General features: G+C 44.7%; 1 protein-coding gene and 1 long non-coding RNA gene across 6 annotated transcripts; both read right to left on the bottom strand.

Annotated features, from left to right (window-relative positions):
* Positions 1 to 1,533: 1,533 nt before the first annotated feature.
* LOC115195389 (choline-phosphate cytidylyltransferase B) lies at positions 1,534 to 21,819 on the bottom strand. Of its 5 annotated transcripts, XM_029755194.1 has the most exons (9): positions 21,451 to 21,819; positions 9,510 to 9,609; positions 8,310 to 8,426; positions 8,033 to 8,184; positions 7,278 to 7,356; positions 6,245 to 6,387; positions 4,213 to 4,401; positions 3,729 to 3,853; positions 1,534 to 3,658 (listed from the first exon to the last, which is right to left on the bottom strand). In XM_029755194.1, exons 1-9 carry the CDS (start codon positions 21,538 to 21,540, stop codon positions 3,610 to 3,612), a joined length of 1,044 nt encoding a protein of 347 aa, XP_029611054.1. In that variant the 5' UTR covers positions 21,541 to 21,819; the 3' UTR covers positions 1,534 to 3,609. The 5 variants fall into 5 exon arrangements, with proteins under 5 accessions (XP_029611054.1, XP_029611057.1, XP_029611053.1 ...); XM_029755197.1 differs by having other exon boundaries at positions 1,534 to 3,853; positions 9,570 to 9,609; positions 21,451 to 21,816; XM_029755193.1 differs by having other exon boundaries at positions 1,534 to 3,853; positions 21,451 to 21,815.
* Positions 21,820 to 24,179: 2,360 nt separating this feature from the next.
* Positions 24,180 to 24,936, bottom strand: LOC115195388 (uncharacterized). Its single transcript, XR_003878686.1, has 2 exons — positions 24,827 to 24,936; positions 24,180 to 24,528 (listed from the first exon to the last, which is right to left on the bottom strand). It is a non-coding gene; the product is annotated as an uncharacterized LOC115195388 (long non-coding RNA).
* Positions 24,937 to 25,269: the final 333 nt, after the last annotated feature.

Below are 25,269 nucleotides of genomic sequence, written 5' to 3'. Positions count from 1 at the left end.
CTACTACAATAACTACTGTAATACCCACTTTAATACCTACTGCTATACTTTCTACAATACCCACTGCAATACCTACTACAAAACCTACTGTAATACCTACAATACCTGCTGTAATACCTACTACAATACCTACTGTAATACCCACTTTAACTACTGCAATACCTACTGTAATACGTACTGCAATGCCCACTTTAATAACTACTACAATATCTACTAAGATACCTACTGTAAAACCTACCTTAATACCTACTACAATACCTGCTGTAATACCTACTACAATACCTACAGTAATACCTACTGCAATACCTACTGTAAACGTACTTTAATACCTACTGCAATACCTACTGTATACCCACTTTAACTACTGCAATACCTACTGTAATACCTACTGCAAAACCTACTGTAATATCCACTTTAACTACTGCAAAACCTACCTTAATACCTACTGTAATACCTACTGTAATACGTACTGCAATGCCCACTTTAATAACTACTACAATATCTACTAAGATACCTACCTTAATACCTACTACAATACCTACTACAAAACCTACTGTAATACCTACTACAATACCTACAGTAATACCTACTGCAATACCTACTGTATACCTACTTTAATACCTACTGCAATTCCTACTGTATACCTACTTTAATACCTACTTTAATACCTACTGTAATACCCACTGTCATCCCTACTGTAATACCTACTGTATACCTACTGTAATACCTACTGCAATACCTACTGTATACCTACTTTAATACCCACTGTAATACCTACTACAATATCTACTGTAATACCCACTGTAATACCTACTACAATACCTGCTGTAATACCCACTGTAATACCCACTTTAACTACTGCAATACCTACTGTAATACGTACTGTAATACGTACTGCAATGCCCACTTTAATAACTACTACAATATCTACTAAGATACCTACTGTAAAACCTACCTTAATACCCACTGTAATACCTACTACAATATCTACTGTAATACCCACTGTAATACCTACTACAATACCTACTACAATACCCACTGTAATACCTACTACAAAACCTACTGTAATACGTACTGCAATGCCCACTTTAATAACTACTACAATATCTACTAAGAGACCTACTGTAATACCTACTACAATATCTACTGTAATACCCACTGCAATACCTACTACAATACCCACTGTAATACCTACTACAATACCTACTGTATACCTACTTTAATACCTACTACAATTCCTACTACAATATCTACTGTATACCTACTTTAATACCTACTACAATTCCTACTACAATATCTACTGTAATACCCACTTTAATACCTACTGTAATACATACTGTAATACCTACTGCAGTACCTACTGTAAATTATTCAAACCTACAGTAAAAAGAAAAACAACTGCCACTGTTCTGTTCTGTTCCGCTCTGCGTGTGTGTGTGTGTGTGTGTGTGTGTGTGTGTGTGAGAGAGAGTGTGTGCAAGTCTGTATCTGCTGAAAAAGAGAGAGATTGAGCGGAAACAATCACCAAGCTGCTTCTCTTTCAAGGATTTTCCTTTTCTATTTATTTACATCTGAAGCCATTAGAAAATAAGACAATACAAAGAAACAGACATTCCAAAGTTTGTACATACAGTGCAGGGTTACATACGTTACATACAGGACACGAACATCTCCAAGGTGGATCAGGAGTTCTGTGGTAGCAAGTGGCTTCATGTTTTCTAATGTGGCTTTCTGCCGTGGAACAGTTGTGTCATAGCGAGAGACATTAGGTTGAAGAGTTCACAGTTCTGTGTGGTGTTGTGACTAGCTAGGCCAGAGACCATGATGGTTCGACCACAGCAGAGGTGAACAAGCCAATCCACAAATGGCCGCTACTAGTTTTTGTTCCAGCCACCTGATTCTATGGCCACGCCTGCCTTTTGTGGATAACACTGGCCATCCCTGGACTATAACCTTTGTTCTCTGGTATCTAAGGAAGTTCCCTGAATAAGCTCAGTCACAATTGTACATTCTAAATGCTACTGAATAGCTAGATCAGTTTCTGTAGCTGTTTACAGGAGATGGGCCGGGCAGGCGGCCACATTGGGAACGGGGGGAGACAAACCTCTCTGATACTGAAGTTCCAAGTGTTCAGTTAATTATGCAATCACCAATCGGGTACTGAGTTCCATGGTGTTACCATTGTTGAGTCATTTAGCAGATGCTCTTATCCAGCGCAATTAGGGTTAAGTGCCTTGCTCAAGGGCACGTCTACAGATTTTTCACCTCGTCAGCTCGAGGATTCACCTAGTCAGCTCGAGGATTCGAACCAGCGACATTTCAGTTACAGGCCCAACACTCTTAACTGCCACCCCCCATTTTTTAAATTTTTTTACATCCATCATTTATGCAGTCCCTATGGCAAATAATCTGGTACAGAAGAATTTGTGATTCAGTGGGGTGCATTTCAATAGTCTTAAGTAGCCATCTCTCCTCGTCTCCCAGGAAGGATGCAGTTACACTACAACTCCTCTAGAGGACAGTGTTTCTCTCTGTTAAGTCTCCACTAGGGCACAGTCAGTCAGCAGGCACCTTGTTACAGAATGATGCAGGTAGAAACAGAATGTATAGGGCAGACACAGTCTATTACCTTATTCTATAAGCATAGAGAACTGTGTCTGTTTGTCTATGAAGTCAGTCTCTATCTGGAGAGCTCTGTAACAGTGTAGGCCTGCTCACTGGATATCGCACTGCAAAAAGTCACACTGCAGTCGAGCACTGTACAATATCTCCTATCATGTTCACCCTAGTTGAGATAAAACAAAACTAATAGAAAGGATGGAGAAAAGAAAGGGAGGACGTAAAAGGATGGAGTGATATGATCAACAGGCACTATTTTATTTACTGCCTCTGTCAGACCTGAGCAATCGAAAACAGATCAGTCGCATCATCTTCTCTACACTCCCATCTGCTTCATTGCCCAGGCAACAGAGACTGTGATGGCTTCTTTGTGCTATAGCACTAGACTACATTTCCCATGACCCACCTCTGTCTTGCATATCTACTTCCTGGAAGATACAGTTTCAGCATCCCGTCATTGCTGTCAGTGTGTGGAAGAAGATGACAGTGTGTGTGTGTGTGTGTGTGTGTGTGTGGGGGGGGGCAAATCATGACATCAGTGATCTACAGGTTGGAGTTCTAGAAAGATGTCAGAGTTTCCGATTTGGAATTCCGAGTTAGTTGACTGTTCAAAAGGATTTTACCAGTCGGAGCTGGTTTTTTCCCCACGTTCTAAATTGTCTTGAATTGACAAAAGTTGGAAGTCAAAGATTTCTGACTTCCCAGTTATTTTGAACATGGCATGTGTTCCACAGTCCGGGGCACTACTTCTCGTTCTCATCTTCTTCACTCACTGAAGGAGGCTGAGGCCTCTTTGGGTGAGGAGGGGGAGGCTGGCCTGGGCTGAGACCAGCGAGAGGGAGGAGATAGATCATGAGGCCTCTTTGGGTGAGGAGGGGGAGGCTGGCCTGGGCTGAGACCAGCGAGAGGGAGGAGATAGATCATGAGGCCTCTTTGGGTGAGGAGGGGGAGGCTGGCCTGGGCTGAGACCAGCGAGAGGGAGGAGATAGATCATGAGGCCTCTTTGGGTGAGGAGGGGGAGGCTGGCCTGGGCTGAGACCAGCGAGAGGGAGGAGATAGATCATGAGGCCTCTTTGGGTGAGGAGGGGGAGGCTGGCCTGGGCTGAGACCAGCGAGAGGGAGGAGATAGGGAACGGGATGGAGACAGTTGCCTGGGTGGACTGTTGCTAGGTGACCCGCGTGGTGACATGGCGTAGGAGATCATCCGACCACTACGCTCACTAAACACCTGTTTCTGTTGGGGGGGGTGGTAGAGGGATGGAGAGAGAGAGAGAGGGCAAGAGGAGAATGATGGAAAGAGAGGAAGAGAGAGTGGAGAGAGGATAGGGGGAGGGATAGAGAGAGAGTTAAGAGAGGGATGGAGGGAGGGGGGCGGGGGAGAGTGGAGAGAGGATAGGGTGGAGGGATAGCGAGGATATGGTGGAGAGAGAGAGAGAGAGACCGGTATGTGAGAGTACTTTCACTTCAAAGACTAGTCTAGTTGGAGGTACACAGTTTAGTTCATACATTAGATTTGTGAACAAAGAAGTGACATGTCAGATGAGTGATTGTAAAATTTGCATGAGTGGAGCATGAGAGACAGGCCTTACTTACCCATGTTCCATCTGGGCCGAACAGTTCCAGGAAGTTCCCAATGAACTCCCGTGATTTCTCTTCCCACTTCTGTATGAGGTCATGGCTCTTCTCCTCCACGCGGTAGACAAAGTGTTTACTCTTTTCCTCCACCGTCTTCACTTTCTCCTTCATACGGTCCACCTGGTTCTGAAGGCGGTACTTCTTCTCCTGAGGAAGGTTGGAGGAAGGTTGGATGGAGGTTGGAGGGAGAGAGGTTGGAGGGAGGTTGGGAGAGGTTGGAGGGAGAGAGCTTGGAGGGAGGGAGGGAGGTTGGGAAAGGTTGGAGGGAGGGAGGTTGGGAGAAGATGGAGGAATGTTGGCGGTTGGGAGAATGTTGGAGGGAGGGAGGTTGGGAGAATGTTGGAGGGAGCTTGGAGAGAGGTTGGAGGGAGGTTGGTTGGGAGAATGTTGGAGGGAGCTTGGAGGAAATTTGAAGGAATGAGAGAGGGAGGCAGGAAGGTTGGGGGAATGTTGGAGGGAGGGAGGCAGGAAGGTTGGAGGAAAGTTGAAGGGAGGTTGGGGAGATGTTGGAGGAAGGTTGGAGGGAGTTGGAGGAAGCTGAATTCCTTGGCGTTACCATCGTTGAAATTATGTAACATCTATTCATTTATGCAGTCGCTATGGCAATGGGGTGCATCTCAATAGTCCAAAGGGCTCGCCACAGTGACTTCATGTGTTACAAAAATTCAGCTGCACATAAGTACGTAGAACTACGTAGAGAGCTACGTTCCATCAGATCCATCGTGTAGACTGTGTGGAGCCCTTAGTGGCCATCTCTCCTCGTCTCCCAGGAAGGATGCAGTTACACTACAACTCCTCTAGTGGACAGTGTTTCTCTCTGTTAAGTCTCCACTAGGGCACAGTCAGTCAGCAGGCACCATGTTACAGAATGATGCAGGTAGAAACAGAATGTATAGGGCAGACACAGTCTATTACCTTATTCTATAAGCATAGAGAACTGTGTCTGTTTGTCTATGAAGTCAGTCTCTATCTGGAGAGCTCTGTAACAGTGTAGGCCTGCTCACTGGATATCACACTGCAAAAAGTCACACTGCAGTCGAGCACTGTACAATATCTCCTATCATGTTCACCCTAGTTGAGATAAAAAAAAAAACTAATAGAAAGGATGGAGAAAAGGGAGGATGTAAAATGATGGAGTGATATGATCAACAAGTTGGAGGGAGGTTGGGGGTGAAAGGAAGGTTGGAGGAAGGTTGGAGGGAGGTTGAGGGGAGATTGGAGGAAGGTTGGAGGGAGGTTGGAGGAAGGTTGTAGGAATGTTGGAGGGAGGTTGTAGGAAGGTTGGAGGAAGGTTGGAGGGAGGTTGAGGGGAGATTGGAGGAAGTTTGGAGGGAGGTTGGAGGAAGGTTGTAGGAATGTTGGAGGGAGGTTGTAGGAAGGTTGGAGGAAGGTTGAAGGAATGTTGCCTCCTTCATACGGTCCACCTGGTTCTGCAGGCGGTACTTCTTCTCCTGAGAAAGGTTAGAGGGAGGTTGAAGAGAGGGAGGTTGAAGAGAGATTGGAGGAAGGTTGAAGGGAAGGAGGTTGGAGGAAGTTGGAGAGAGGTTGGAGGAAGGTGGAAGGAGGTTGAAGGAAGGGAGGTTGGAGGAAGTTGGAGAGAGATTGGAGGAAGTTGGAAGGAGGTTGGAGGAAGGTTGAAGGGAGGGAGGTTGGAGGAAGGTTGAAGGAAGTTGGAGAGAGGTTGGAGGAAGTTGGAGAGAGGTTGGAGGAAGGTGGAAGGAGGTTGGAGGAAGGTTGAAGGGAGGGAGGTTGGAGAGAGATTGGAGGAAGGTGAAAGGAGGTTGAAGGGAAGGTGGAAGGAAGGTTGAAGGGAGGGAGGTTGGAGGAAGGTTGAAGGGAGGGAGGTTGGAGGAAGGTTGGCTGTACTGTATGTCTGTGTGTTTTTTGAAAGTCATCAGTTATGTTCCAAGTGTACAGTGTACACGGACACACATGCGCACAAAGGGACAGTTCTGTTAAGGGTAGACAGCACACAGACACACACACTTACGTTGATGAAGCTGACGTTGAGCTCTTTAGCGGTGTAGCCTCGCTGTAGGTTGCGTCTAGCGTAGAGGTCGTAGTCTCGTACGATACGAGTGATCAGGTCAGAGGTCGAGATACCCTCTGTCCGCTGGGTCGGCACGAACATGCCTGGAACACACACACATACATATATATATATATATATATATATATATTATAAATAAACACACACACATATTCTATATATATTATAAATAAACACACACACATATTCTATATATATTATAAATAAACACACACACAGATGAACATGCGCACGCACACACACACACACACACACACACACACACACACATATATATATTATAAATAAACACATACACAGATGAACATGCGCACACACACACACACACACACACACACACACATATATATATATATATATATATATTATAAATAAACACCCACACATATTCTATATATATTATAAATCAACACCCACACATATTCTATATATATTATAAATAAACACACACACAGATGAACATGCGCGCACACACACAGGAACACACACACATATCGTCGAGAATCATCCTTCCCTAATTGGAAAGCCTGGTGAAGTCAATGGCAGAAAGTCGCTAAAAAGTGGTGGAAACCCCATTGTAAATTAGTGAAGCCTCGCAACACATCAAACCAATCAAACGCCTTGCTTGCTTGGGAGGAGAGTGTTGAAGCCATACAATCGTTTGTTCAAGCAGAGGAGATGTAATGCCTTCAAAGACTACAGCAGAATTCTGGCAAAACAGAATTATGTTTTTCATATATTTTCTGCAAAATTGCAAACTAGCAAAAGTCGGTAAACAGTAACAAACATGACACGCGGCACCCTTCCTACGGGCACGCGGGGGAGGGTTCTTAAAATGTAACATCTAATCAAATTGTAGCTGCTGGAAGTCGGCGGAACATTCTAGCCATTTCGGGCTAATACAAGAATCTCCAGACGTATGGATACCTGAGACGGATTCTGAATAGAGCTTTACACACACACATACACACACCTGCCTCCTTGATGTGTTTGTAGACATCCTCAGTTCCTGCTGAGGAGTATGGGATATCGTCATGAGCCACAAAATCGATCTAAGAAACAATCAGAACACAGGAAGACAAGAATCACAGAACAGGAAGACAAGAATCACAGAACAGGAAGACAAGAATCACAGAACGGGAAGACAAGAATCACAGAACAGGAAGACAAGAATCACAGAACAGGAAGACAAGAATCACAGAACAGGAAGACAAGAATCACAGAACATGAAGACAAGAATCACAGAACGGGAAGACAAGAATCACAGAACGGGAAGACAAGAATCACAGAACGGGAAGACAAGAATCACAGAACAGGAAGACAAGAATCACAGAACAGGAAGACAAGAATCACAGAACAGGAAGACAAGAATCACAGAACATGAAGACAAGAATCACAGAACGGGAAGACAAGAATCACAGAACAGGAAGACAAGAATCACAGAACAGGAAGACAAGAATCACAGAACAGGAAGACAAGAATCACAGAACGGGAAGACAAGAATCACAGAACAGGAAGACAAGAATCACAGAACAGGAAGACAAGAATCACAGAACAGGAAGACAAGAATCACAGAACAGGAAGACAAGAATCACAGAACAGGAAAAAAGCACATACAGATAAAGTGACACCCAGAAAAGAGCCATGCAGGCTAGCACATTACCCTACATACACAAACAGTCAAGAGAACGCTGAATAAACAGGTGTGATGGAAACAGTCGGACACACCTGGTGTTTCTCCAGGAAGTCCTGTGTGAGCGTCCATGGTGCGTCTCGGACCACCTCGTCGACATAGCGACAGTGTCTCAGTGCCTCGTACCTCTCATCCTCCGTCATCACCGTGAAACCCTTGTACTTGTGGGTCAGCTCATCACTGCACACTGACACACACACACAGACAGTCACAAAGGTACACAGTAACAGAGAGTATGAGGAACATATATGTTTAGCTAAGAGTCATTACATCCACATGTTTATAAATGTATGTCAGTACATATCTACATACCTCCCACTATGAGGTATGCATTGGGGAAGAGGTTCTTGGCCTGCATCAGGGCTCTGGCATGGCCGGAGTGGAAGAGATCAAATATTCCATCTGCATATACACGCACGGGACGGTCCACTGAAGAGGACACACAGAGAGTTTACATCTAGAGGACACACAGAGAGTTTACATCTAGAGGACACACAGAGAGTTTACATCTAGAGGACACACAGAGAGTTTACATCTAGAGGACACACAGAGAGTTTACATCTAGAGGACACACAGAGAGTTTACATCTAGAGGACACACAGAGAGTTTACATCTAGAGGACACACAGAGAGTTTACATCTAGAGGACACACAGAGTTTACATCTAGAGAACACACAGAGAGTTTACATCTAGAGAACACACAGAGAGTTTACATCTAGAGGACACAGAGAGTTTACAGCTAGAGGACACACAGAGAGTTTACATCTAGAGGACACAGAGAGTTTACATCTAGAGGACACACACAGAGTTTACATCTAGAGGACACACAGAGAGTTTACATCTAGAGGACACACAGATGTAACATCTAGAGGACACACAGAGTTTACATCTAGAGCACACACAGAGAGTTTACATCTAGAGGACACACAGAGAGTTTACATCTAGAGAACACACAGAGAGTTTACATCTAGAGGACACACAGAGAGTTTACATCTAGAGAACACACAGAGAGTTTACATCTAGAGGACACACAGAGAGTTTACATCTAGAGGACACACAGAGAGTTTACATCTAGAGGACACAGAGAGTTTACATCTAGAGGACACAGAGAGTTTACATCTAGAGGACACACAGAGTTTACATCTAGAGGACACACAGAGAGTTTACATCTAGAGGACACACAGATGTAACATCTAGAGGACACACACAGAGTTTACATCTAGAGGACACACAGAGAGTTTACATCTAGAGGACACAGAGAGTTTACATCTAGAGGACACACAGAGAGTTTACATCTAGAGGACACACAGATGTAACATCTAACACATATGTATCACTATCAGAGAGGAGGGGAGGAGGAGGAAGTGAGTGAATGTGAGGAGGATGTGGAAAAGAAGGGATGGTTATGAGTGAAAATACTGAGGAGGGGAAGAAGAGAGGATGAAGAATGAGGATAAGAGGATGAACAGTGATGAACTGGTGATGGAGCTTGGAACAGAAGAGGAGGTATACTTGGGGTGCCTCTGCGGGCCTGAGCGATGGAGAGTTTCTCATGAGGGGCGCGGCACTCACAGCTGGTGTCCTTGGCAAAGATAGCAGGCTCTGTCAGCACCTGAGAGAGAGAGAGAGAGAGAGACTTTTGTACCTTAACTATTTGCACATCATTATAACACTCTATATAGACATATGACATTTGAAATGTCTTTATTCTTTTGAAACTTTTGAGTGTAATGTTTACGGTTCATTTTTTATTGTTTATTTCACTTTTGTTTATCTTTTGTTTGCTTTGACAATGTATATATGTTTCCCATGCCAATAAAGCCAATTGAATTGAATTGATTTAACAGAGGGAGATATTTAACTGTTAGTCACTTTATTGGTTCAGCGTTATAGTGTTAACATCAGCATATTAAAACAGCACATGCATCAAATTCACATCTACAAAACCATTTTACTCTTCGCAACAAACCACAAATGGTATGGATTTACAGAGGAACAACATGATAGATGAAAAGTGGCAAAGAGGAGAAGAAAAGAAGGGAGAGGAAAGATTAACCTCAAAAGCAAAAGAGGCAGAAAGAATCCAATAGAATTTGAAAGGGGGACGGAGAGAGGAGCGGGAGACGGAGAGAGGAGCGGGAGACGGAGAGAGGAGACAGAGAGGAGCAGGAGACGGAGAGAGGAGCGGGAGACGGAGAGAGGAGCGGGAGACGGAGAGAGGAGCAGGAGACGGAGAGAGGAGACAGAGAGGAGCAGGAGACGGAGAGAGGAGACAGAGAGGAGCAGGAGACGGAGAGAGGAGCGGGAGACGGAGAGAGGAGCGGGAGACGGAGAGAGGAGACAGAGAGGAGCAGGAGACGGAGAGAGGAGCGGGAGACGGAGAGAGGAGCGGGAGACGGAGAGAGGAGCGGGAGACGGAGAGAGGAGCGGGAGACGGAGAGAGGAGATGGAGAGAGGAGACGGAGAGAGGAGCAGGAGACGGAGAGAGGAGCGGGAGACGGAGAGAGGAGACGGAGAGAGGAGCGGGAGACGGAGAGAGGAGCGGGAGACGGAGAGAGGAGCGGGAGACGGAGAGAGGAGCGGGAGACGGAGAGAGGAGCGGGAGACGAAGAGAGGAGCGGGAGACGGAGAGAGGAGACAGAGATGGAGAGAGGAGACGGAGAGAGGAGCAGGAGACGGAGCGGGAGACGGAGAGAGGAGACGGAGAGAGGAGCAGGAGACGGAGAGAGGAGCAGGAGACGGAGAGAGGAGACGGAGAGAGGAGCGGGAGACGGAGAGAGGAGACGGAGAGAGGAGCAGGAGACGGAGAGAGGAGACGGAGAGAGGAGCGGGAGACGGAGAGAGGAGACGGAGAGAGGAGCGGGAGACGGAGAGAGGAGACGGAGAGAGGAGCAGGAGACGGAGAGAGGAGCGGGAGACGGAGAGAGGAGACAGAGATGGAGAGAGGAGACGGAGAGAGGAGCAGGAGACGGAGCGGGAGACGGAGAGAGGAGACGGAGAGAGGAGCAGGAGACGGAGAGAGGAGCAGGAGACGGAGAGAGGAGACGGAGAGAGGAGCGGGAGACGGAGAGAGGAGACGGAGAGAGGAGCAGGAGACGGAGAGAGGAGACGGAGAGAGGAGCGGGAGACGGAGAGAGGAGACGGAGAGAGGAGCGGGAGACGGAGAGAGGAGCGGGAGATGGAGAGAGGAGCGGGAGACGGAGAGAGGAGCGGGAGACGGAGAGAGGAGCGGGAGACGGAGAGAGGAGACAGAGATGGAGAGAGGAGACGGAGAGAGGAGCAGGAGACGGAGAGAGGAGCGGGAGACGGAGAGAGGAGACGGAGAGAGGAGCAGGAGACGGAGAGAGGAGACGGAGAGAGGAGCGGGAGACGGAGAGAGGAGACGGAGAGAGGAGCGGGAGACGGAGAGAGGAGACGGAGAGAGGAGTGGGAGACGGAGAGAGGAGACGGAGAGAGGAGCGGGAGACGGAGAGAGGAGCGGGAGATGGAGAGAGGAGCGGGAGACGGAGAGAGGAGCGGGAGACGGAGAGAGGAGCGGGAGACGGAGAGAGGAGCGGGAGACGGAGAGAGGAGCGGGAGATGGAGAGAGGAGCGGGAGACGGAGAGAGGAGACGGGAGATGGAGAGAGGAGCGGGAGATGGAGAGAGGAGCGGGAGACAGAGACGGAAAGAGGAGCGGGAGACAGAGAGAGGAGCGGGAGACGGAGAGAGGAGCGGGAGACGGAGAGAGGAGCGGGAGACAGAGACGGAGAGAGGAGCGGGAGACGGAGAGAGGAGCGGGAGACGGAGAGAGGAGCGGGAGACGGAGAGAGGAGCGGGAGACGGAGAGAGGAGCGGGAGACGGAGAGGGAAAGCGAGAGATGGAGGAGATAAAAAAAGTTGAATGACACTCATGTCCCCTTCTTGATTGCCATCGCCTCTCTCTGGCTTAGTAATATCCATTAGATTATTGATCAGGACTAATATCTATTCTCTATCACAACTATCGATTACATGGTGATGGGACAAGCAGCACTCAGTGGTATTGATTTACTTCTGCCTAAAATGGAACTCCATCGCTCTCTATCTCTCTCTCTCAATTCAATTCAATTCAATTCAAAGGGCTTTATTGGCATGAGAAACATATGTTAACATTGTTGACATGTCTCTGGCTCTCAATCTCTACAGCAGGAAAGAAAGAGAAAATATAGCATGCATGACTTTCCCAGTGACCTCCCCAATGACATCATAGATCCACTCCCATAACACAAGACATATGAAGGTAATTCCACCTCTATGTATTCCATCCGGATAAGGGATGAACAAAGAGGAGGTAGAGCGAGCTCCCTTGTGAGCTCCCATCCCCATGGCAACAGATGGGGAGAACGGAACAGTGAGGAGGACGCACTGAGGTAACTTTTCTCCCACAATCCACTGCAAGGTGAAATCGGGGAGGAGCCCAGAGAAGACAAAGGGCAGGCGGATGCCTCGGTCGATCGGCCAATCAAAGTGACCGCAGCGAGCATGCTTACTACAGCCTTACACTGGCACAAGCAGAGAACGTCTAGAGTAAGAAGGATTAACTAAGAAAACAACGCTGTGATGGAGTAAAGAAAGAGAGAGACAGAGGGAGAGGGGGAGAGGATGAAGAGCAGGAGAGAGGCACAAAGAATAAAAGGGAGAGATGCAAACAGACGAGAGAGAGAGAGCGAGAGACTGAATGGGGCTGGCATCGCCCCTGTTTTCTTGAGCTTTTGTGTCCATGTCAGGAGATCTATGCTAGGCTGCTTATACACACGTACCCCTGCCAATACTGGGAAACACACCCAACCCCCACCCTCCCCCAACACACAGAAACACACAGTTCACTCAGCATTCAGAACATCCCCAAAGGCACACAGACAGTGGATCTGTTTCATAACAACAAGGAGACGAGCTAGCCCCCCTCTCCTCCACACACACAGACCCTACCGTGACCAGCTGGGGGCAGGTGTGCTCGAGCTCCTCCATGTTTCCCCTAAAGGCTCATGGGATACAGCGGCTGCACCCCGTCTGTGACTCAGCATCAGTGAGATGATGTCTCTCCCCCTCTCTCTATTTCTCTCTACCTCCCCCTCTCTCTATTTCTCTCTACCTCCCCCTCTCTCTATTTCTCTCTACCTCCCCCTCTCTCTCTTCCTCTCTACCTCCCCCTCTCTCTTCCTCTCTCAGCCTCTTTCCCATCTCTTCACTTCCCCCTGTATCCCCGCCCACTCTGCCCTACTCTCTCTCCTCTCTCCCTCCCTATACTCTACCTCTCCTCCTCCCTTTGGCAGAGTGATCCCTCGCTCACAGACCAGCAGCCAAGCGTCTTCAAACTCTTGCCATGGCGATGACAAAGGGGAGAGAGAGAGCTCCAATCAGTGCACAGCTCCCACCGTCTCATTTGCATGGGTGATACGGATTGGCTGAGCTGGCTTGGACCACCAGTGAAGGATGGCAGTGAGCATTAGCGTCTAGGAGGCTAAATGTCAATAGTCTACAGTAGCTCCTCTCCTCTCCTCTCCTCTGAAAACACACTATAGGTGAAAGTAATCATGGCACATACACGCACACTAAGGAGGTTGCTTTCATATACCCAGTTCTTTCACATTAGTGCAAATGAAGGAAACCCTCTTTAGAGTAGACTATTGAGACACCACTATGTGTTCAAAGGTTGGAATGGTTCCTCCCTGTGCTGTGTCCCAACAGTCTTCATCAGCTCCAGTTTCTTGTCACCTTTCCTCTTTGACCACATCAGGATAGGTGAAAGCAGAAGGCTGTTATAGTAGTAGACACCTATCCAGTGCTTTTGGGGATCAGGTGTTATGAGAGAAAACAAGGGGGGGGGGGGCGTTTAAGAATATACAGGAACAGTATACTGTTTCCTACTGAATTGCAATGATATACAGTACAGAGAAGAGAGCTTTAACCTTATTCTATTCCTAAGAACCAGAAGGAACATGGAAGTGAATCTTTCTAACTTTACTTCTCTCCCCTCTCAATCTTTCTAACTTTACTTATCTCTCCCCTCTCAATCTTTCTAACTTTACTTCTGTCTCCATCTCTTTATCTTTCTAACTTTACTTCTGTCTCCATCTCTCTATCTTTACTTCTCTCTCCATCTATGCAATCTGGTTTCAGAGCTGGTCATGGGTGCACCTCAGCCACGCTCAAGGTCCTAAACGACATCTTAACCGCCATCGATAAGAGACAGTACTGTGCAGCCGTCTTCATCAACCTGGCCAAGGCTTTCGACTCTGTCAATCACCACATTCTTATTGGCAGACTCGACAGCCTTGGTTTCTCAAATGATTGCCTCGCCTGGTTTACCAACTACTTCTCTGATAGAGTTCAGTGTGTCAAATCGGAGGGCCTGTTGTCCAGACCTCTGGCAGTCTCTATGGGTGTGCCACAGGGTTCAATTCTCGGGCCCACTCTCTTCTCTGTATACATCAATGATGTTGCTCTTGCTGCTGGTGATTCTCTGATCCACCTCTACGCAGACGGCACCATTCTGTATACATCTGGCCCTTCTTTGGACACTATGTTAACAAACCTCCAGACGAGCTTCAATGCCATACAACTCTCCTTCCGTGGCCTCCAACTGCTCTTAAACGCAAGTAAAACTAAATGCATGCTATTCAATTGATCACTGCCCGCACCTGCTCGCCCGTCCAGCATCACTACTCTGGACAGCTCTGACTTAGAATATGTGTACAACTACAAATACCTGGGTGTCGGATTAGACTGTAAACTCTCCTTCCAGACTCACATTAAGCATCTCCAATCCAAAATTAAATCTAGAATCGGCTTCCTATATCCCAACAAAGCATCCATCACTCATGCTGTCAAACATACCCACGTAAAACTGACCATCCTACCGATCCTCGACTTCAGTGATGTCATCTATAAAATAGCCTCCAACACTCTACTCAACAAACTGGATGCAGTCTATCACAGTGCCATCCGTTTTGTCACCAAAGCCCCATACACTACCCACCATTGCGACCTGTACGCTCTCGTTGGTTGGCCCTCGCTTCATACTCGTCGCCAAACCCACTGCCTACAGGTTATCTACAAGTCTCTGCTAGGTAAAGCCCCCCCTTATCTCAGCTCACTGGTCACCATAGCAGCACCCACCCGTTGCACGCGCTCCAGCATGTATATCTCACTGGTCACCCCCAAAGCCAATTCCTCCTTTGGTCGTCTTCCCTTCCAGTTCTCTGCTGCCAATGACTGGAACGAACTGCAAAAATCTCTGAAGCTGGAGACTCATATCTCCCTCACTAGCTTTAAGCACCAGCTGTCAGAGCAGCTCACAGATCACTGCACCTGTACATAGCCCATCTATAAATAGCCCAAACAACTACCTCTTCCCCTACTGTATTTATTTATTTATCTTGCTCCTTTGCACCCCAGTATCTCTACTTGCACATTCATCTTCTGCACATCTACCATTCCATTGTTTATTTGCTATATTGTAATTACTTTGCCACCATGGCCTATTTATTGCCTTAACTTACCTCATTTGCACTCACTGTATATAGACTTTTTGTTTTCTTTTGTTCTACTGTATTATTGACTATGTTTGTTTATTCCATGTGTAACTCTGTGTTGATGTATGTGTCGAATTGCTACGCTTTATCTTGGCCAGGTCGCAGTTGCAAATGAGAACTTGTTCTCAACTAGCCTACCTGGTTAAATAAAGGTGAAATAAAATAAAATAAATAAAATCTCTCTCCATATATCTATCTTTACTTCTGTCTCCATCTCTCTAAATATTAGAGGTCGGCCGATTAATTAGGGCCGATTTCAAGTTTTCATAACAATCGGACATCGATTTGGCAGATTATTATTTACGGCTCTCTCACCTCTCATCTAGGACCTTCATCTTACATGGGGCTTGTGAGAGAGCTGACAATTTCTGTAGATTTAATTATTTATTTATTTGACCTTTATTTAACTTGGCAAGTCAGTTAAGAACAAATTCTTATTTTCAGTGACGGCCTAGGAACGGTGGGTTAACTGCCTTGTTCAGGGGCAGAACGACAGATTTTTACCTTGTCAGCTCGGGGATTCAATCTTGCAAATCAATCTTAAAATCAATACACAAGTATATATTTTTAAATCTGCATATTTAGTTAATATTGCCTGCTAACATGAATTTCTTTTAACTAGGAAAATTGTGTCAATTCTCTTGCAACAGAGTCAGGGTATATGCAGCAGTTTGGGCCGCCTGGCTCGTTGCGAACTGTGTGAAGACTATTTCTTCCTAACAAAGACAGCCAACTTCGCCAAACGGGGGATGATTTAACAAAAGCGCATTTGCGAAAAAAGCACAATCGTTGCACGACTGTACCTAACCATAAACATCAATGCCTTTCTTAAAATCAATACACAGAAGTATATATTTTTAAACCTGCATATTTAGCTAAAATAAATCCAGGTTAGCAGGCAATATTAACCAGGTGAAATTGTGTCACTTCTCTTGCGTTCATTGCACGCAGAGTCAGGGTATATGCAACAGTTTGGGCCGCCTGGCTCGTTGCGAACTAATTTGCCAGAATTTTCCGTAAGTATGACATAACATTGAAGGTTGTTCAATGTAACAGGAATATTTAGACTTATGGATGCCACCCGTTAGATAAAATACGGAACAGTTCCGTATTTCACTGAAAGAATAAACGTTTTGTTTTCGAGATGATAGTTTCCGGATTCGACCATATTAATGACCTAAGGCTCGTATTTCTGTGTGTTATTACAGTGAGGGAAAAAAGTATTTGATCCCCTGCTGATTTTGTACGTTTGCCCACTGACAAAGAAATGATCAGTCTATAATTTTAATGGTAGGTTTATTTGAACAGTGAGAGACAGAATAACAACAAAAGAATCCAGAAAAACACATGTCAAAAATGTTATAAAATGATTTGCATTTTAATGAGGGAAATAAGTATTTGACCCCTCTGCAAAACATGACTTAGGTCAGACGTTTCTTGTAGTTGGCCACCAGGTTTGCACACATCTCAGGAGGGATTTTGTCCCACTCCTCTTTGCAGATCTTCTCCAAGTCATTAAGGTTTCAAGGCTGACGTTTGGCAACTCGAACCTTCAGGTCCCCCACAGATTCTCTATGGGATTAAGGTCTGGAGACTGGCTAGGCCACTCCAGGACCTTAATGTGCTTCTTCTTGAGCCACTCCTTTGCAGGGGCGGAAATCCCGGGGGGGACACAACCCCCCCCATCCTGGGAAAAATATGATTTGTCCCCCCCAATATATCACTGAAATATAACTATGTAATTTAGATAATATTAATAATACGCAATGAAAGCAATTGTGCGGATTATAGCCACTTAATAGCGCGTTTTTAAGTTTCAAAAGATTGCGACCCCCCCACCCTTTGCCTCACAATGGTTTGATCCACTGCCAGTTCCTTAGTTGGCAAGGTAACAGAGGGGTTGTATCTACTGTCTGAAAGGCACTCAATGAACGTAACTGACGTGAGGTTAATCCAGTCAATCGCGCACACACACTAGCTGAATATGCAGAGCTAGCGCGCAAATATTAACTATTAAGCTAGCTAGTACCTATTCCATTTATGTGGCCTCGTCAAAGATGGAATCTTTGCTATCGTCAATTTATTCCAAGATCAGCATGCAGATGATGTAAATTAGTGCTTCAAAGTCCCTGTGATAAGGTTAGCGATAAACTGAAGTCCAAACTGAACAGAACTACACTCTCTTCCACCATTGTCTTAAATATATTTAATGGTCTCGTTACAAAAGCTAAATTGTCGCAAGGGAACTTGTATTTATTTATTTTATTTCACCTTTATTTAACCCGGGTAGCAAAGATTATAGCAAACACCACTGAAACGGAATTGGTGCTCGCTAGCTTTGCAAATTCAGCTATTGTTGGAAGCCAGCCAATATGAAACAAACTATTAAAATTACAAAAGGTTGCAGCATATGTTGTGTAAATGGTGAACTCATACAGCTGTCAACTCTTGTCATTTTAATCCATTTCACATTTGCTAGCTACCTTTTAGATCGAAGCCCAAATAGAATGATAAAAGATAAGATGATAGAAGCCCATCTCCTACTGTAAATAGTGTGTAGCCAGCCAGCCAGGTAGAAAAATGGCAGAAAAATAAAAGACGGACATCAGAGTATTTTTCAGTACACCAAAACGCAAAGTAAGAACCCTAGTAGCCTAATATCGCAAAGACTAGTTGATAAAATGTTCATAAGAAAGAAATTAAATTCTAATGGAAATGTTTCACAATGATGACATTAGGCAGAGCAGGCAACAGATGGCACACAGACAGCAGAGTTGGGGACAGATATGCAGGGACAGACTGGCAGAGACAGGGAGTCTCAGGTAAGTTGGTTGAGTCTTTGTTTGGCAACATTATGAAAGGTTCTCAATTTTTTTTTACTTGTAAAATAGGAACATAATTGGAAAATGCCATGGATACTCCCACTCTCAACTTAAACTGGTGACTGAACTAAGATTTGTTAAAGGCAATGGTATTGCTGTTGTGATTAGTTGTGTAGTTTTGGGTACCGGTAGTTAGGAGTACGGCAAACACCTTATTTCTTTGGTTCCTCAATATACATTTACCATATTACAATGTAGGCTATGTGTTACAGCACTACTTTTGGTGTCCCCCTCAGGAATTGCTCTTGAGAAAATTTCATGTAATTGTCCCCTCCAAAGTTGATATCAGATTTTCGCCCCTGCTCCTTTGTTGCCTTGGCCGTGTGTTTTGGGTCATTGTCATGCTGGAATACCCATCCACAACCCATTTTCAATGCCCTGGCTGAGGGAAGGAGGTTCTCACCCAAGATTTGACGGTACATGGCCCCGTCCACCGTCTCTTTGATGCGGTAAAGTTGTCCTGTCCCCTTAGCAGAAAAACACCCCCAAAGCATAATGTTTCCACCTCCATGTTTGACGGTGGGGATGGTGTTCTTGGGGTCATACGCAGCATTCCTCCTCCTCCAAACACGGCGAGTTGAGTTGATGCCAAAGAGCTCCATTTTGGTCTCATCTGACCACAACACTTTCACCCAGTTGTCCTCTGAATCATTCAGATGTTCATTGGCATTCAGGCCAAAGAGTTCAATCTTGGTTTCATAAGACAAGAGAATCTTGTTTTTTTGTGGTCTGACAGTCCTTTAGGTGCTTTTGGCGAACTCCAAGCGAGATGTCATGTGCCTTTTACTGAGGAGTGGCTTCCGTCTTGTCACTCTACCATAAAGGCCTGATTGGTGGAGTGCTGCAGATATGGTTGTCCTTCTGGAAGGTTCTCTCATCTCCACAGAGAAACTCTGGAGCTCTGTCAGGTTCTTGGTCACATCTCTGACCAAGGCCCTTCTTCCACGATTGCTCAGTTTGGCCCGGCAGTCAGCTCTAGGAAGAGTCTTGGTGGTTCCAAACTTCCTCCATTTAAGAATGATGGAGGCCACTGTGTTCTTGGGGACCTTCAATGCTGCAGAAATGTTTTGGTACCCTTCCCCACATCTGTGCCTCTACACAATCCTGTCTCAGTGCTCTACGGACAATTCTTGGCTTGGTTTTTGCTCTGACATGCACTGTCAACTGTGGGACCTTATATAGACAGGTGTGTGCTTTTCAAAATCATTTCCAATCAATTGAATTTACCACAGGTGGACTCCAATCAAGTTGTAGAAACATCTCAAGGATGATCAATGGAAACAGGATGCACCTGAGCTCAATTTCGAGTTTCATAGCAAATGGTCTGAATACTTATGTAAATAAGGTATTTCTGTTATTATTTTTAATACATTTGCAAAAATGTCTAAAAACCTGTTTTCGCTTTGTCATTAGTGTGGACAGTGTGAATGATGTACTGTTAAAACCATGACCTGGAAGCGATTGACAGGAGACACCATCTGCGGTGTGGGGTTACAGCACCTTAACCATGAGAGCTGTAACCTTGTGACACATTCCAGAGGTTAGGTTGGACACCTTTTTATTTTCTAAATCTATTGTGTGTAGATTGCTGAGGATTTTTTCAATTTAATCCATTTTAGAATAAGGCTGTAACGTAACAAAATGTGGAAAAAGTGAAGTGGTCTGAATACTTTCTGAATGCACTGTATATTTACATTTCTCTCCATCTCTCCACCTCTCTCTCCTCTCTTTCCATCTTTCTATATTTACTTCTCACCCCATCTTTACTTCTCTCTCCATCTTTACTTCTCTCTCCATCTTTACTTCTCTCGCCATCTTTACTTCTCTCTCCATCTTTACTTCTCTCTCCATCTTTACTTCTCTCTCCATCTTTAATTCTCTCTCCATCTTTAAGTCTCTCTCCATCTTTACTTCTCTCTCCATCTTTAATTCTCTCTCCATCTTTCCATCTTTACTTCTCTCTCCATCTTTACTTCTCTCTCCATCTTTACTTCTCTCTCCATCTTTCCATCTTTACTTCTCTCTCCATCTTTACTTCTCTCTCCATCTTTACGTCTCTCTCCATCTTTCCATCTTTACTTCTCTCTCCATCTTTCCATCTTTACTTCTCTCTCCATCTTTAAGTCTCTCTCCATCTTTACTTCTCTCTCCATCTTTACGTCTCTCTCCATCTTTACTTCTCTCTCCATCTTTACTTCTCTCTCCATCTTTACTTCTCTCTCCATCTTTACTTCTCTCTCCATCTTTACTTCTCTCTCCATCTTTACTTCTCTCTCCATCTTTACTTCTCTCTCCATCTTTACTTCTCTCTCCATCTTTACTTCTCTCTCCATCTTTACTTCTCTCTCCATCTTTACTTCTCTCTCTCCTGGACCATTCTCTCACTTCATTTTTTGGATCACTTTTAACCACTTTATATAAGTCTCTCTGACTCTACATCTGTCCTTCTTTAAATACCTCTACAAGAACATAAAGGACACTGTTGCATAGTCAGAGAGAGACTACAGCCACTACCTTTCTACAGCCAGAGACTACAGCCACTACCTTTCTACAGCCAGAGACTACAGCCACTACCTTTCTACAGCCAGAGACTACAGCCACTACCTTTCTACAGCCAGAGACTACAGCCACTACCTTTCTACAGCCAGAGACTACAGCCACTACCTTTCTACAGCCAGAGACTACAGCCACTACCTTTCTACAGCCAGAGACTACAGCCACTACCTTTCTACAGCCAGAGACTACAGCCACTACCTTTCTACAGCCAGAGACTACAGCCACTACCTTTCTACAGCCAGAGACTACAGCCACAAAAGTAATCTGGGAAAAAGTAGGCCTACTTCATAGGTCTACTTCATTTTTTACATGACTGACATCTAAAGGCTTGAACCAGCAACCACAATTAAAGGATAGCCCAACTCCACTATGTCCTGTACCATAAAGGTCCAGACATCTTGGCTGAGGCCATAGTACAGGTAGAGGTTACAAGTATACTATTGTTGGTTGGCTGACTTACCGTGCCTGCTCCTCTCCTGCGTCCGGGCGCACAGGGTGCACCAGAAGCACCTGCGTAATCATGCGTTCCATTGCTTGTCCGCCCCACCATGATTAGAGACGCGTATCTGTCCGTCAAAAACGTTGACTGTATAAAAACGGTCCTGGCTTTTCCCTTCCCTCGTTCCAACCGTCACCAACAGGCACCGAGGCACGGGCACTCCGACACTCAGCGCGCGAGTGTAGCCGAGTGAGGCGTGCACGTTCGTTTTTAAAAACCGCCAGCCTGGGTCGGACATGCATGCATGAGCAAACACACATGCGTGACCGGCCACACCGGGGGACAGCGGGCACATGGTTCACCAACTACAGGCATGTCCAATTAGTGGATCTTGTTCTGTGGCTAAGTGGGCTAAATGAACGAGTAGCTAGCTATGTGTCCAGGTTACTAACGTTGTGGCCACATTTGGTATCTTGAAACAAAATCAGCATGTCCTGAATATCTTTAAAACAAATACTCTCACGCCCTAAATATCCATATACGTCACACATCGGCTCTCTGACGTTGTCTCTCAGTCTAGCCTACATGAACCTAGTTCAATAATTCATTGCGTAACACAGAAGGCACAACACTGTGTGCCCAAAGTTGATGTTTTATAGCAGATAGAGTGTGCTATAGGCAGTGGTGGAAAAAGTACCCAATTGTCATACTTGAGTTAAAGTAAAGATACCTGCATAGAGGATTACTCAAGTAAAAGTGAAAGTCACCCAGTAAAATACTTCTTGAGTAAAAGTCTAAAAGTATTTGGTTTTAAATATACTAAAGTATCAAAAGTAAATGTAATTGCTCAAATATACTTATGCAATAAGGCACGAGGGGGTGTGGTATATGGCCAATATACCATGGCCAATGGCTGTTCTAAGGCACAACGCAATGCAGAGTGCCTGGATACAGCCCTTAGCCATGAATGGCCATATACCACAAACCAACGAGGTGCCTTATTGTTATTATGAACTGATTACTAACATAATAAGAGCAGTAAAAATACATGTTTTGTCATACTGTGGTATATGGTCTGATATACCACAGCTTTTAGCCAATCAGCATTCATGGCTCAAACCACCCAGTTTATAATTAAGTACAAATATTAAATGATATATTATTTAAAATTCCTTATATTAAGCAAACCAGAGGGCACCATTTTATTTTATTTTTTGGATGGCCAGGAGCACACTCCAAAACTCAAACATAATTTACAAACGAAGCACATGTGTTTAGTGAGTCTGCCAGATCAGAGGCAATAGGGATGACCAGGGATGTTCTCTTGATAACTGTGTGAATTTGATAATTTTACTGTCATGCTAAGGACTCAAAAAGTACTTTTGGGTGTCAGGCTAAATGTATGGAGTAAAAAGTACATTATTTTCATTAGGAATGTAGTGAAGTAAAAGTAAAAGTTGTCCAAAATATAAATAGTAAAGTAAAATACAGATACTCCAAAAAACGACTTAAGTAGTCCTTTTAAGTATTTTTACTTAAATACTTTACACCACTGGCTATAGGGTATTATTTTCTAAAGCTCAGATGCCCAGAAAATGTCATCCTGAACCTGGACTCTGTTCTACAGAATATGCCTAGGCCTATCACACGTTGACAACGTTGTCTGTGTTAATTCCTTCAATAATCCAAAAAACAAGAACAAAGATGAATAGTAGAGACCTGCACTTGCATAGGCTACAATGGATCTTTTGTAGGACTTATGTTTGAACGCATTGTAGAACCACTGTGCCAATATGAGTCTGCGTGTCCCACAAACCCGAGCGCGCTTTCATCCTCCAAATCTGGGACAGGGGAATCTTTTGTGCCCGCACAGAGTCCCGCCAGGGTCACCATGGAAACAAGGTTCATTGCGATAAAAAGGCGACACTTTCTGCAGCCAAAGCATCTGTAGAGGGGCCTCGCCTCTCTTCAGAGAAATGTTCCCTAACTTGTCAAAAGAGAGGTGGGAGATACGGGTCATGGACGGAGGTTGGACTGTGTGTGTGTGAGAGAGAGAGTGAGTGAGTGAGATATATATATATATATAGAGAGAGAGAGCGAGAGAGCGAGAAAGAGATAGAGAGACAACACTGTCTATATACATAATATTACATTTGTAATGTCTTTATTCTTTTGAAACTTCTGTATGTTAAATGTTTACTGTTCATTTGTATTGTTTATTTCACTTTTGTATATTATCTACCTCACTTGCTTTGGCAATGTTAACATATGTTTACCATGCCAATAAAGCCCCTTGAATTGAATTGAGAGAGAGAGAGAGAGAGAGAGAGAGAGAGAGAGAGAGAGAGAGAGAGAGAGAGAGAGATGGTGTGCGTATTGGCATCATGTGGTCGAGAGCACGAGTGTTCTTGATGATGAAACAAGCAATAAACAAACTTTAACTCACCATCACCAACATTCCTTACAGTCCAGATCCCTGACTAATAAAGTGATGAATACATTGTAAATTGCATTCAAGGTTAACTAGGTTGTAACGACGATGAAACAACATTGCCATCAAGCGGACATTGGACCACACACATTGTTCTACCAAGCGCCAAGCCAAAGATTATATATTAAAAGAGACCGCTCAAACAATGGAAATACATGTCCTCTAAAATGGAAGCCAGACGGGAGAGGCGAGACAAGATGGGATCACTCTAGCCAATGAGAGGGCAGACATGCGTGTGAATGAATAGGCAGAACTCCGATTTAAAGTCGTGTTGTTTTTAATTGCCAGGTGAGTCCACTTAAATCAGTGCATTCTTAACAACCTAACCATTACGGAACTTCTATTCGATCAAATAAACATCACGTAGCAATGCATTTTTTGTTGACCAAATTCTACACTCTCTCATTGACGTCCATACATAAAATCTTGAATTAGTGGTTTTATTTTCGTGGACAGATTTCGAGCGGAGTAAATCCTCTCGCTTTGCCTCTTCCTCTCTGGACCAGCTTCAACAATCCCAGCGATTGGCTGCTTTCATGCTGCGTCATTTCCTGGAAATAACTTTCACCGGAAAGAATATTTGACGCGGAAACTTCTGTTGTGTTGAGCTGTGTACCAAGAGAGAGATGAAGGTTGTCAATAAATAGCAATGGCTCCTAACACAAAGAAGGACAAACCAGGCGGCAGTGAGTCTGAACGGAAAGTTACTGTAAACAAACAAACATGTTAGCGAGCCAGACAAGAGTGAACATGCAAATACGGCTTAGCCAGCAAACTCTTGCTGTCAGCTAACGTTACAGTAGCTCTCACTAACAACAAACTATTAGCCAGTTAACTTTTCCAAAATTACTCGATTTAGTTACATTACATTTACACTGAATGCTCGTAAAATGAATAATTACCTACAGTTAGCTGGCTAGCTACTCTGTGGTGTTGACATTTTAGAAAGTGGTCTGTCGCTTCCTTGCTGTGTTTACATACATTAGCGTTACTCCTATTGTAATTGGGTTACACCGAAACAGGAAGTCAGAAGTTTCATTTCAACTTTTTTTTTTTTTTAAGCCCTCGATTTTCATTGAGTTGTCGCCAACCATTTTCTCTAAGGCATCGCACTTTGCATTGATGAGCCTGGAATGAGATAACATCATTATTGGCAGTGGCATCTGGGCCCAGTTCAAACATGCCTTTCTTGGAAGCTGGAGGTTTACTTGGGGTTATAGGCAAAGAAGGAAAATCCTCGTCTGACACGATAAGTGTCAGAGTCTGTCAGACCAGTATAGTTGTTGCAGTTGTCAATCAAAGCATTTGCTTCCTGTGTAACGACATTGGATGATGCCTGAGCATTTCTA

Source organism: Salmo trutta, chromosome 6 (genome assembly GCF_901001165.1).
Source record: "Salmo trutta chromosome 6, fSalTru1.1, whole genome shotgun sequence".
NCBI classification, from domain to species: Eukaryota; Metazoa; Chordata; class Actinopteri; order Salmoniformes; family Salmonidae; genus Salmo; species Salmo trutta.
This window is presented reverse-complemented; position numbering and strand designations above follow the sequence as displayed.

Coding starts and splice junctions, on each gene's coding strand:
- LOC115195389 (XM_029755194.1), bottom strand. CDS start 21,540: ATGGTGGGGCGGACAAGCAATGGAACGCATGATTACGCAGGTGCTTCT. Junction 4,402..6,244: donor TCAACGTCAGCTTCATCAAC/GTAAGTGTGTGT, acceptor AACCTTCCTCAG/GAGAAGAAGTACCGCCTTCA. Junction 3,854..4,212: donor TCGGCCCAGATGGAACATGG/GTAAGTAAGGCC, acceptor CCCCCCCAACAG/AAACAGGTGTTTAGTGAGCG.